The following is a 13,220-nucleotide window of genomic DNA, read 5'->3' as shown; positions in this document are numbered from 1 at the left end:
CTTGGAAAACTCGTTAAATGCATTACTTCTTTAACGCTGGTTAATTCTGTTGTTGGAAAAAAAGACCCTCTTTGGTTTTCAACTGGTTGTGTAACAACCCAGTTGCAGTGAAACACAACATGTGGTTTGTCTGGGATTCTGTGAAACTTAGCTGGTCTTATGACATGCAGTAACCTAAAACACCTTAATCCTTTCATATTTTTCTAAAGAGTGGATATTGCAAATACCTAAAATTTATATAACTTCTAAAGATAAATTCCCGAGGCTAAAGCAGAAATAGTAATTTCAGTATAATGTTAAATAAAAAATAAAAGGTTTGACCAGGTGTGGCCCTTTAACACTTTAAGGTGCTCTTTACCTTATTTGCCTTCATAGTGGCAGTTCTTCATGGCATGCATTTAACAAAGGTGCTAGAAAGTCACCTCAAAGATTTCAGTCCACGTTAATACAGCGTCGTCATGACGTTGCTGCTAATTTGTGTAATGCGTATCTATGACATGAACGTCCTGTTCCACCGCATCCCAAAGACACAGCGTTGGACTGAGAAATTAAGGCGAACACTTGTCATTGGCGCCATCTACTGGGTGTAAATGTCTAAAGGATGTTAAATTTAGAGGCATGATCAGACGAGATAAACGGTCGTCTTGAAAAGAAAGAAAAATATTATGACTAATAATACTATTGTTATTATCAGTCTTATTCAATAAATTCTTTCAATACAATAAAAATAATTAGAACTGAAACCATCCTAAGGCATGTCAAGTGATCTCAAATAAAATTTCTTTCATTCTTTATTCTTAATTTTTCCTTAAGTATTTTGTATTGATTTATTCACTTCTCAAAGCTCTTCTTTTTTCCTCTTTTGGCACACTTACTGAACTAAACTAGGCATCTGTCAGTTACACAAAGCGACCAGCAGGTGGCAATATTTACCACAAGGATGAGGCTCCTTGGTGGTTTGACCTCCCACGTTATTCTCACATAACTTTAAGGTTAAATTGTTGTTATTGTATAAAAATAAAATAAAAAATCACTCATCCAAAAATGCTGTCACCCCTCATTCATGAATAACTTGGGTGCACAATCTCTGTCATTGAAAACAGTTATTTCAAAATAATAATCAACTGCCGGTCCAGCTGTGACTGCATTCACATCTCATTTATTTTTATGTAACCAAGCATTTTGGTCCGGCTGAAGTGAAGCAATAGCATCAACAGTAAAATGTGATGTTGGCAGATGGTTTTGGAATGTAAAGGCTGTTAGCAGGTAACACAGGGACTCGCAGTTGATCACACCCTGCTGTTAAAATGGGGGGCGGGGCTATCGTGTCGTGTGTGTTTTTATGTCCCCAGGGAGAAATAAAACTTGTGTGAATTATTTATGCTCCCCCTTCTGGCTGTATAGCTTTTCTCTGCTCCCCTTTCCAAACCTGCAGAATATAGACATTTCTTTAAACGGTCGGAGGGTCAGAGGTGATGGTCAGGGGCTCCCTCTGCTACTCAAAGGTCGTGGGGAAAAAAGGGGGCGCCCCGGTCGTCTAGCACACGGCGACAATTCCACGGACAGTCCCCGAAAAGCCATCCAAATTCCGGCACGGCATTGTGTCCGACGTTCCTCAGGCGGCCGAGTGGGTGTTGCAAACTGCACAAGGACCCCGCTAAAGTAGAGCCCCGACCCCCAACAGCCCCCTGTTTACCACCCCCAAGCGTATGCCGCTGTAACAATAAAGGACTAGGGCGGGTACTTGAAGTTAAGCTCGGAGATAACTTGAGGAGCTGCCTATTGTTAGTGTTAAGCATTGTCACTCCGGACAATGTCCCAGTGAATCAGATGTAGCGCCAGTGAGGAGAGCTGAGTGGGACGATGAGCAGCGCATTTACATTGTTTTGCAAAACCATTTGTTTTTACAGACGATATCCGAAATCAATCCTTTTAAAATGGATTGAGGTTTGATCAAGTGATCGACTGAGTGATTCTAGAGTGATGACGGGATTACAGTGAAAATAAATGATACCGCCTCCTTTTTTTGCTGCAGAAATACCCTGAAATAATTAAGGGATCCCTGCTCTTTGTCTTAAAGTAATGATAAAGATATGTTTCTTCTCAAAGAGTACTTGAAGAGACCTGAGCAACAATAACAAGAATACATAGAATAATCTTCACACTTGACTCGGCGTGTATTTGCACCCTCATTATGCGTTGGTGTGCTGTCAATTTTAACAAATACCTCAAGACCAGTAATGTGTGCTTTATTTATGTGCCAGTACGCCTTTGACTCGCGGGGTGTGTGGGGGGTGGGTGTTCACGCTAAGCTGAAGAGGCAGATCAGAACACGTAAATCTCTCCTTTGTGGAGAATTTAAGATGTAGTCAGTTGCCGAGAGCAGCTCGTTGAGAAGGCGTCAGGTATGAGCCGCGAGCTCCAGCAACCAGCAAGTATCCAGGAGGTTATGGGCTCATAAACTCCTTGTGCCCAATGCGCCTTCACAATTTCATCCTGCACACCCACTAACCTCTGCGTGCACCGTTCTCTCACTTTCCAATTCAAATTCTTTGTATTTTTTTAAAAAAAGGGACAAAGCACATTTATTAACATTTCCATGAGAGAGTAAATATACCTGTTAGCTGAAAGCAAATTTCCGTAGGTCGTCCCTTTGCCAAGTGTTAATAGACTCTTCAATAAAGTACAACACGATAGACATAGACAAGAAGACATCATTTTTTGATCTTTATTTTATTTGAAGAGGACAATGCACATTAATTTACGTTCCTGTCAATGTGCTGGTGTTAGCCGAGGCTAATTTTTGCCGCAGTCCTCTGGCCTGATGTCACAAAGAATCTACAAAGATTAAATAATTAAATAAAGAAATAATACTGTACAATTGTCATAGGATGAGCCAGATTGATCTAGAGCACAGTTTTAAAAGACATTCATTCGGTCACTGTCTGATACAGGTACAATAAAGCTATCTCTTGAGGCGCGATCCTACTAAAACCTTTCGGCATTGTGTCGTCACACACCCACCGCAAGTCTCAATCGAGACACCCGGCACTGGATTTTTGACTCATCTCTCCTGCCCGTGTCTGAAACAATGATATGGACTGATACTTTGCTAAGTGCACTTGAAACCATGCTGAGGCTGCACAATAGAGGAAAAGTGCTGGACCTCGGGGCAGTCGCTGAGGACAGATGTCCACCACTAATCGGTGTCCTTATAGCATGGCCTATATTAGACGGAAGACACTGCAGGGTTTTGTCCCGTCCACCGAGAGCCTTAATTAAGGCGGTAGAGCGGCACGCAGCCAGCCAAATGGATCAATATGTTTGACTGGCGCGCGGCGAGGGCCGTGGGCGGCGTATGATTTTGACCCGGCGTTGTCTGGTCACGAGACGTTGGTGAACTTTGACCTTCCGCACGCCAACGAGCATAAAACATTTGAGAAGGTATAGACAAATGGCCTGTCCCTCCACTTAATCATTGCCTCCAGCAATATGGTGATGGCACGGTTTGTGTTGACATGATGAAATGTTTGAGGGTCCAGTCCATTAAATATGAGTTCACAGCAAATTAGTTTGCATTTGTTTCAGACGTGAAACCCTGCCCCTGCTTCACTCTAGAGCAATTGAAACTGTTTGTGCCCTAGTTGTGTTCTTTTGTGTTTAAAAAAAAAAGCCAGTGGCTCACAGATACCCTGCGATGTGAAACCATCCTGTGGCTCCAGTGTGTGTGTGCTTTCTCTTAGTGCTTAACATGTAAATACAAGGATGGATTCGCCCTCTCTTGTTTTACAAATGAGAGTACTTGCCACTGCAAATCAGCCACTAAATGAAGGTGCTCCACAGCCACCTTTGTCTTTCCCAAGAGGCAGCTGCAGCAGTTGGCTATTGGCCATCACTAGCAGATGTTTCTTTTTTTTTTTTTTTTTTAAGCCAAGACTGAAAAGTCTTTCCTGAATCAACAGGAAGAAGCTTTTATTATTATTATTATTATTATTATTATTATTATTATTATTATTATTATTATTATTATTATTATATATATATATTTTTTTTAAAAATCCAAGGTTTTCCAATGCCATCAAATTGCTAAAGAGAAACAAAATGATTGATTTGACGTTGTCAAACCTGTTTTTAATAGGGAATCATGGGGAAAGGGTGCTATGTTGAGGTGTTTTATATCAATGTGTGTTGTGATGTGTGAGTCAAACTTAGATCTCACACACAACACGATAGTGTAACAGTACTGCATCAAAAAAAATTGGTATGGTGTAAATCATTGAAATAACCGTTCTTGTAAAAATGTTTCTAATTGCAGATACATGTATCTGTTTTTAATATTCTGTGTCTTGTTTAAGGTAAACATGGATAACATGTAAGCATCCTCCTCTAATCACTCCTGATTCACCTCATATCACCAATAGCTGGAAGTAAGAGAGAGATAAGGCTGGAGTCTTAATAGTATTGTTAACAATTTGTCAAATCAATTTAGCAAAAAACAAAACAAAACAAAAAAACTCAAGACAAACAACTTTTTAGTGAAGTGGGTGAATTTTCACTACTGCTAGTGTAGCTTGTGGGAGTCTGATACTTGATCTGAGCTCCTTTGATCACCTCACAGTTCTACCACAGTTCTAACCCAAAACTCTGCTACTACTTGTTCCATTAAAATCTATCATATCTACTGCTACTGCTGCTACTACTACTACCACCCAGAAACAATGACACACACAATGTCTTGATGTATGTGATGTCAATTCAGTAATGCTATCGGATAAGATATTTCTATTGGTTGATCTTTTTGATTGATTTTTGTTGATATGTATGTCTTTTGTTCGTGGGAAAATATAGACTTGCATTCGGCACCGTTGTCAAATAATTGTTTTCCTCAAATTCTTGCTTACAATACTTTTGATTTCCTTTAAAACGCTTGACAATACAGTGATAACGATATATTTTGGAAGACACACTGTTTTTAAATTTGATGTTGTCATTATCATTTGATAGTGACGACGACGACGACGATGATGATGATGATGATGATGATGATGATGATGTGACTTGAGTTCGGGACCTAATGTTTGCGTGTGAAAGTTACACTTTGTTCACATTCAGACCTTACGAGCAAAGCCAATTTCTCAAGATGTTCATCGAAACCACAATTTCAGTTTGAATTTGCAATGTGCTGTGAAGCGTAGCCTCGTAAAAAAAAAAAAAAATAGACCGGAACCCAGAACATCGAACCCTAAAGATGACGGAACACTTCGACCACACATGCTGCCTCCACAAGCGAGAATACTAGATGATGGAACAGTTGTTGTCTGCGTCGTGGAGGGGCGGGGCCTGATGTCCCTCCTCCTTGTCCTCCTCCCCCTCCTCCTCGCGCGGACCCCGCCTCGGATGCAAATGTCTGGGGCTTACCCGGATCTACCGCTGCAGCTATTTTCCAGACTCCTCCCTGCACTTTTTTTTTTTTTTTTTTTTATCGCCTTATAACAGGATATCTCACTGGCGCGAAAAACGCACTGTGTGGCTTCTGGGCGGACCTTGCGTCGACGGGCTGCTCGCATTAAAGCGCCCCTTAAATAGTTCTTTCCCGACTTTTACTGGAAATAAACACACAGAGAAACAGACAAGAGAGGGTCGCTCTCGCCTCGGAGACTTTCTCGGCTTCTTTGTGTCCCAGCCGGGTGAAGTATTTTTTTTTTTTTGTCCCTCCCGAGTCCTCGCCGCACCTCGGGTACTTTACGACTTTGGCCGAATTTCCCCCCCCCCCCCCCCCCCCAATTTGTGGCGTTGGGATCGAGCTGAGAGCCGGTGAGTACCAACCTCCTTTATCTACGACTGTTTGTGGGAAGTTTCTATCACGACATTCTGTGGGCGGGTGCTGGTGGTGGGGGTTTCTGTCTGGAATCCATTCTCGGCATGTTCCGTCCTCACATGAAAGCAGCTCTTTGAACAAAGCGTTTCAGGAAAGACGAACTTGTGAAACGCTTCTTTTTTCCCCCTTCTTCTCCTTCTTCTTCTTCGCCCCCTGTAAGTCACATGCTTCTCTGTGCGCCTCGCAAAAGTTAACAGATTCACCTGCGTGTGCCTGTTCACAGCCGCAGACTTTGCGTCCGTCAGCGCAAAGAGCGCTTTCACAGAGGGGCCGATCAATTATTAATGTGGTCCCATACGAAGAGAGGAGAGAAGGGGGGCTGTGATCTCCCAGCAGTCCATTAGACGGATAGTTGAATCATACATCTGATGGGAACTACTTGAACAAAAAAAAAAAAAAAAGAGAGAGAGAGAGAGAGACAGAGACCCTAATCTGTGTTGTGTCCATCCCTCAGGTTTCAACGGAACCTCCATCAGCGGATCTCTTGCGTTTTTTTTGGGGGGAATAGTTCCGGGAATAAATTCTCTCAGACTGGATACTATGGAGTTCGACTGCTACCAACAGTATTTCTTCGACGCTTTGGACACGGAGGAGGATTTTTACAAGTCGACCGCTCCGAGCGAGGACATATGGAAAAAGTTCGAGCTGCTGCCCACACCTCCCATGTCGCCCACCCGGACTCTGAGCGGCATCGCGCCGCCTCCGTCGTCGGCGGACAAGCTCAGCTGGCTCTCCAGGGTTCTGGGCCAGGACGACGAATGGCAGGAGGGCCGCTACGTGCCCGCCAACCTCAGCTCCATCATTATACGGGACTGCATGTGGAGCAGCTTCTCCGCCAGCAAGCAGCTGGAGAAGGTCAGCGGCGCGAGGGGAGCCGCCCCGGTGCACGCCGCGCTGCCAGCCGCGCTGCCCGCCGCGTTGCCCGCCGCCAGAGCTGCCAAAGCGCAATGCGGCTCCCCCTGGCGGCCGCTCCCCGCCCCGGCCACGGACTGCGTGGATCCCGCCGCCGTGCTCACCGTCCCGGCGAGCGGCTGCAGGAAGCAGGCTTCGTCCGGCTCCGAGTCTCGCTCCGATTCCTCCGGTAAGTGCTGCATTTGCCCCACCCTGCCCCCGAACACCACACCCACCACCACCCCCATTCTAAGCATCGCACTGCCCTCTAACACCGGTAATTTGGGAAGCGTGGGGCTGCTGTTGCGTAACCGTGGTCTGTGGTGCAGAGGGGTTATCAGGTACAACGCGATCGTTAGCCTTAATACGTCTTGTGTCTGACTCTCTGCCTCAGCAATGCACCACATGCTTTGTCAAATTTCATATGCAGCCCTTTTTTTTTTTAAAGAGACCCCCCCCCCCACACACACCCATAGTTAAATCCGCCGCCTTTCAATGTGCGCCAGCGGCTCCACAGTACAGTCAAGAGTGCGGCAGAGGGGCGTGTCCCCGTGTTTTATCAATGCCACAACCACATCCACACCGACCCGCTGGGAGAATAACTTATTTGCCTCAGCCAAACGAGGGCGTGCCTCTCTCAGAATGAGGTGTTCAGCAACTGCTTGATTACAACAGTGATCAACCAGGCAGCTTTGGTGTGGATAACCTCCTTGTTAACCGCAAGACCCCCCGCTGTGAAGCAGCGGCTATTGACATGTAGATGAAGGGGGTGCACTTCCTTTCAGTCACCTTTTTGTGATGCCCCGGCTTTAGTGCAAACAGAGCATTCGATCACGCTTGATGAAATCCCATTGCCTGCCCTTGACGACTGTTTTACCTCCTGAATTGCAGACGACGATGAGGAAATCGATGTGGTCTCTGTGGAGGGCAAGCAGAACCGTGTGCGGCTGGTGAATGTCAGAAAGCCAGTGACCATCACAGTCCGGGCGGATCCGTGCCCCAAACGCTTCCACATTTCAGTCCACCGGCAGCAGCACAACTACGCTGCACGCTGCCCGGACAGCGAGCCGGAACCCGAGGAAGAGGACGACGTGGAGGACGACGACGATGAGGACGACGACGACGACGACGACGACGACGACGAGTCGGACGATGAGCCTCAGAGCAAACGCGTCTGCACGGCGTCGAGTCAGGACGCAGAACAGGACTGCCAGTCGTCCCCCATCTCGGGGACGCCACAAGACTCTGACGTAGAGGACACTGACCGCAGACGGAACCACAACTTTCTGGAGAGGAAGAGGAGGTACGACCTGCGGTCGCGTTTCCTCTCCCTCCGGGATCAAATCCCCGGCTTGGAGGCGGCCAAGACCCCAAAGGTGGCAATCCTGACCCACGCGACAGAGTACCTGGAGGCGCTGCACAATGAGGAGAAGCGGCAGCTGAAGGAGAAAAGATACCTGATAACCCGGCAACAGCAACTCCTCCGCAAACTCTCTGAGATGAAACGCACATGATATGCAAAAAAAAAAAAGTCTGAAAATCATCTATCACTTCTGGAGAGAATTAAAACATGCCTCATGTACATAGCTGTAAACCTCATTCTAAGATTAGTTATGAGCGAGAGTGATGTTATGAATTTTTATAGCTATGGCTCATATTTCTATGCTGTGATGGGAAACGAGATATTGACAGGTTTGGTGTAGTAAGTATATATACACGTGTATATACATACATATATAATCCTATATATGTGTGTGTATGTGTATGTGTATATATTTATACATATATATATAAGAGCAAATCTATATATGTAGCCTTTGTCATTGTGTGGAAGTTGGTTGAGATGCCTTCATTTCATCGTTGCACACTTGGAACGAAGCCAAAGGGGAATAATTCTCTGTGCACATGTGAATGGATGAGTAATTTCCTTATTTGTTCAAACTGTATGACTGATGTTTTGATGTACAAATGCATCTGTAAATCGTTAACCTCATAGCATAGTTGCCTAAGTCATATTTGAACGTTTTCGGAAAACAACAAAAAAAAGCAAATTTTTTTCGCGAGCACATTGGTCAAGTTAGGCAGATATAACTATTTGGCCAACAAATGACTTGGGCAATTATGCTGTTAGGCTAACGAAATGATATTGTTACTCCTGGTGGGGGAGACAAGATCCAGACTTTTCAATGACATTGGCTTCTACTTATGAAGTGCCACCAAGGCATCGATGAACCTCTATTTTGTTTTAAGAAAATAGGAAAAAAGTGGGTTTAAAAAAGTAGCACTGCTGTACTTTATATTCACACGTCACTTTGTGATTTCATTGCTTCTACTGATTTTTTTGTTTTTGGTTGAGATTTCTTTTTTAAAAGCATGCAACAAACAATAAATTTTTATATCATATTTGCATACAAACCTGACTTCAGTCTTTTTATTTGTCTCAACGCGGTGAGACGCGCCACCAATTCGCTGAATTGCTCCATTGAAACGATTATCATATCTCGCCCAACATTTTGACCTTGCTGCCAAAGTGTCAGAGTTAAAAGCAGCAGCAGCAGCAGCAGCTGGTCTACACAAGGTTAGACGCAGCTCGTCCTTCAGACTTGCCCTTGACAGTGTTGTGGATCCTCCCCTCTGCAGTGGCTGCTGCACGCTGGGCACCTGATGTGCTCTGAACTAGGTTACACTCGCACTCCATGCCATCGGTATCTTTAGAACAGTCCCTGTGGTTTTGGCAATGAGAGGAGTGGATTGTTATGTGGGATCCCGTGCACGTCTGGTATTCATATAGTGTTGTAGCTGGCTGATTCCACAGACCTCAGAGGTTGACTGTAAACAGAAAAAGTGCCACTCCACAAATTACCTTTGCGTTTGATGACTTTGTCCTTTTATTTCCTTTAGAGGTCAGATATTTTTTTATTTGCAGTTTTCTTTTCTACGTTATATTGACACAATCTGTTTACAACCTGTCAAAAACCTTCCAATTTTCCATATGAAAAGAATTGGATCCATCTAACGAGCAGTTCAAAATTATAAGTAGGAGAGAGGTAAGCCCCATGTGCAGCAGAACTGAATATTGCAGTTCAGAATCCACCCACATGTGATCGAGTGCACACTCGGTACTGTCTCTGAGGATTCTAGCCATCTTAATTGAATGAATGCAGAGGAAAAAGGGACTATTATTGCACTTAGTTAAGGTGTGCTAGACTGTAATCGACTGAACCATTGAGAAACATCACAAAGACCTCTGGGGTCGTCCTGTGGCTGTGGTTTCCCAGCTTAACGGATGCATTTTGCTTTGATCTCAGACGGTTCTTACAAAAAAAACAAAACAGACTGCTTTTTAACTTTACCTGCCGGTGGTTTGACTGATCGGCAGGTGATATCCGAACCCCCTGTGTCCCGTTGTTGACCTCATGGCAGGCCTGTGCAAGCCTGAGTGAGTGAAGCTCGAGGGTAAGTCATTTGTATAATACACACAAAGCAACCGTGAAGTTCAAGAACAGCCTGACGGACGAGCCAGGCACACCCTGAGCTCCAACCGTCTCGCTGCTCTCTCCCCTCTTTGTTGCGGCTCGGAATCACTTGCTGTTTCACCTGCTTGTTTGAGGACACAGGGCACACGTTTTCTGGTACGGCGCAAGCACTCCCTTCTTTACCAAACCGAGTGTTTGGCATGGGAATCGGGAGTGGAATCCAAACAAAATCAGTTTGGAATCTTTTTGTTCACATTCTTCTGTCGGAGCTGTTCTGTCCTCTTCTGTCGTATATCAATCAATTTTTATTTGTACAGCCCTCAGCTTTGTACAATCAGGGGAAAAACCAACTTGGTCCACAGAGCAAGTGAGGTGCATCAGTGGCCAGGAAAAGCTCCCCTGTTGGAAGAAACCTAGAGCAGATCCAGACTCCAGAGGGCCGTCATTTGTTGCCGCTATCCATGTAGAATGTATTTGTCCGTGTTTTGGAGGTGTCAGTAAACTGACACCTGAGAGAGAAGGAAATCTTTTTTTTTTTAAGAGTTAAACAGTAACGTCTGGGCCCAGCACCAGATGCTGAGTCATGTTGCATCCGTTGTGCTGGAATGAGGAAGAGTTCGGAGCAAACTCCCATCTTGGTGATAGCATTTCGTAAACGAGGAAAGGGTGAAAAAGTGGACAGAACAACCAGAGAGGAAGTAAAAAAAAACAAAAAAACGCAGCAAAGTGCAATGAAGTGAAAGAAGAAATCAGATAGAAGATCCAGGAAACGCACGAGAGCAACTCGTCCGCCGTGTTTCCCCGCTCAACTGAAGTCCACCTGAAGTGATGCAGCCTAGCGGCATAAAATCGAACATTAACCCACTAACCCAGCCAAGGTTCAAAGATTCTCCACGTGGCAGAGAACTCTCACACAGTGAGGTGAGTGCTGGAGGTGTAGGTTCAATGACTTATCCAACGACATTGTGCTGAAGTTCTGCGACCGCTGCCCGTTTTAAAAAAGAAAATTGGGAGGAGTCGCTCTAAATCAGGGGGAAGGGTCTTTAATGAAAGGGCCTGGTTGGGTTTCATCAGGAAGTGAGGCGATGAATGTAAAGGATTCTGACAGACTTGCCAGACCAGATTTACTGGTCTCCGGTTCACTTCACGCCCACGCTCAGCAACATCTAACATGCACATGCCACACACATGTTTTCGTACCCATGCTCTTTTTTGTTCTCTTCCATGTGCACGCGACGTTTCATTTTCTAAAATTACGAGGGGGGCTTTCGGCCTCAACACAGCTGGAACCTGTTGCTGCCCTCTTATATAGCAAATAGAATGCGCGTGTAAGAGGACACTGCTCTGTGGCTTTTAGCGGCGAGTTCTGTACGTTCCCAGGCCACAGCAATTGGCAGTTTTCGGCGGGACTGTAGTGTGTGATGTGCACGATCGGGCCGGAAACCGTTCACAATTACTGATCCGCACAGCAGCCTGGGCCTTGCTTATGTCTACGCACGCACAGACACACGCACAGTTCTTACAGCTGAACAATTTAGCATGTACTTTTAAAGCCTGACTAACGTTAACACTTTTAGAACACACGTGATAATACAGCATTCAGTAATTTCAGAGTTGACATCATCATCTAAGGCATGATGTCATGGTGTGGAATTCTAATAAAACGTAACCGGAAAAGGTGGGGGAAAAAATAGCAAAATGTTCAGCTGAACACTCAACCAGCAACACGTTTTGGGAACACACCCACCTACAAATCAGACAAGGGGGAGTTTTACCTCAAGGTTTTCACTCGCGCACTTCAGCTCGGCTTGGGTCGGCATGGGTCAGCTCGTGAGCGCTTTCACTGGCCCTGACACGGTACTAACCGTTACCATCTCGGTCCCTGCTCAACTGGGGTTGCAAGCGAGCCGAGCAGGAACCAAAATGTGATGTAAATACAAAGCGAGGCACTAATTGGGTAAGAGTTTTGACGAAGATGATTGCGAGTCCTTCACAAAAACCAAAACTGCCATTTTTTTAATTGCCCTGCTTGCAGAATTTTACATTTTCATCTGTTAAGAACTTAAGAAAAGGCCAAAGGCAAACAAAGAACTCCAGACGCTTTTGTGCTTGGTGGCTGAATACAAAGTTCAAAGGGAGCTGGACACTTTCATCAACCCTTTTGTTTTCCAAATACCTCTGCGACTCTATTACTTTCACTGTTCACTGTTCACTTCCAAACCAGCTGTACCGAGCACTTTCTTGTCACCTGAGAAAAATGCCTCCACCTGATAACAGAGTGAGGAAACTGCCAGAGAAGACCAGACAAGCGAGTCCGGCCTGAGTGCCGAGTCTTCCCTCCTGGCTCCCCTTCTTGTTCCTCTGCCTCGCCGGGATGTTCAAATCTGCCCGGTTGCGAAACGGTCACAGCAATTGCACAACGACCGGACTGACGCGTTTCTCCCTAGAAAGTGGGAGTTTTCACTTTTGTGCCAAGTGCAGATGAAATTGCCGCTGTACGCAGCACATTTTAGCATCTAGTTCCACTGTTACAGCCTTGACCTGCTTTGAGTGACATGTGTGCATTGCGTGTTTATACAGCACGGCTGAGGAGGAAGCGGACCGTAAACAAGCCGCACTGGTTTGTGTTTCTAAGAGCGTGGCTGAACCGACTGCTTATCTCTGACCTACATGTGGGATAATATGGGACATAGGCGCACTGGCGGGCTTATCTTGGGACGACCTTTCGCTCCCGTGCGTGGGAACGATGTGTTGGAGTGGAGAGAGTTTTTTTGTTTTTGTCCGAGCAGTTTCCCGGAAGTGTGTGGCCGGCCGGACGGTCGGGAAGTCTCACTCGCGGCTTTGCTCACTCATCGCACGCCCACTTTTCCGTGTGGCTGACGCTCGGGCACATGGGCGGGAAAAGACGCAGATTCACACAGAACTAGACTCTCTCTCTCCCTCTCTCCCTCTCACACACACACACACTCTCACAC

At 45.6% G+C, this 13,220-nt stretch overlaps 1 protein-coding gene across 1 annotated transcript; it reads left to right on the top strand.

Moving 5' to 3' along the window:
* Positions 1–5,513: 5,513 nt before the first annotated feature.
* On the top strand, positions 5,514–9,184 carry LOC142883421 (protein L-Myc-1b-like). The gene is made up of 3 exons (XM_076018282.1): positions 5,514–5,814; positions 6,333–6,959; positions 7,661–9,184. The coding sequence occupies exons 2-3, from the start codon at positions 6,419–6,421 to the stop codon at positions 8,281–8,283; spliced, it is 1,164 nt and encodes a 387-aa protein (XP_075874397.1). The 5' UTR covers positions 5,514–5,814; positions 6,333–6,418; the 3' UTR covers positions 8,284–9,184.
* The last annotated feature ends 4,036 nt before the right edge of the window (positions 9,185–13,220 follow it).

The sequence above is a fragment of the Nelusetta ayraudi genome, unplaced genomic scaffold (assembly GCF_046127955.1).
Source record: "Nelusetta ayraudi isolate G7.1 ecotype Tasmania unplaced genomic scaffold, CSIRO-AGI_Nayr_v1 ptg000007l, whole genome shotgun sequence".
NCBI classification, from domain to species: domain Eukaryota; kingdom Metazoa; phylum Chordata; class Actinopteri; order Tetraodontiformes; family Monacanthidae; genus Nelusetta; species Nelusetta ayraudi.
The sequence above is the reverse complement of the archived record's forward strand: the minus strand, read 5'-3'. Positions and strand labels throughout refer to the sequence as shown.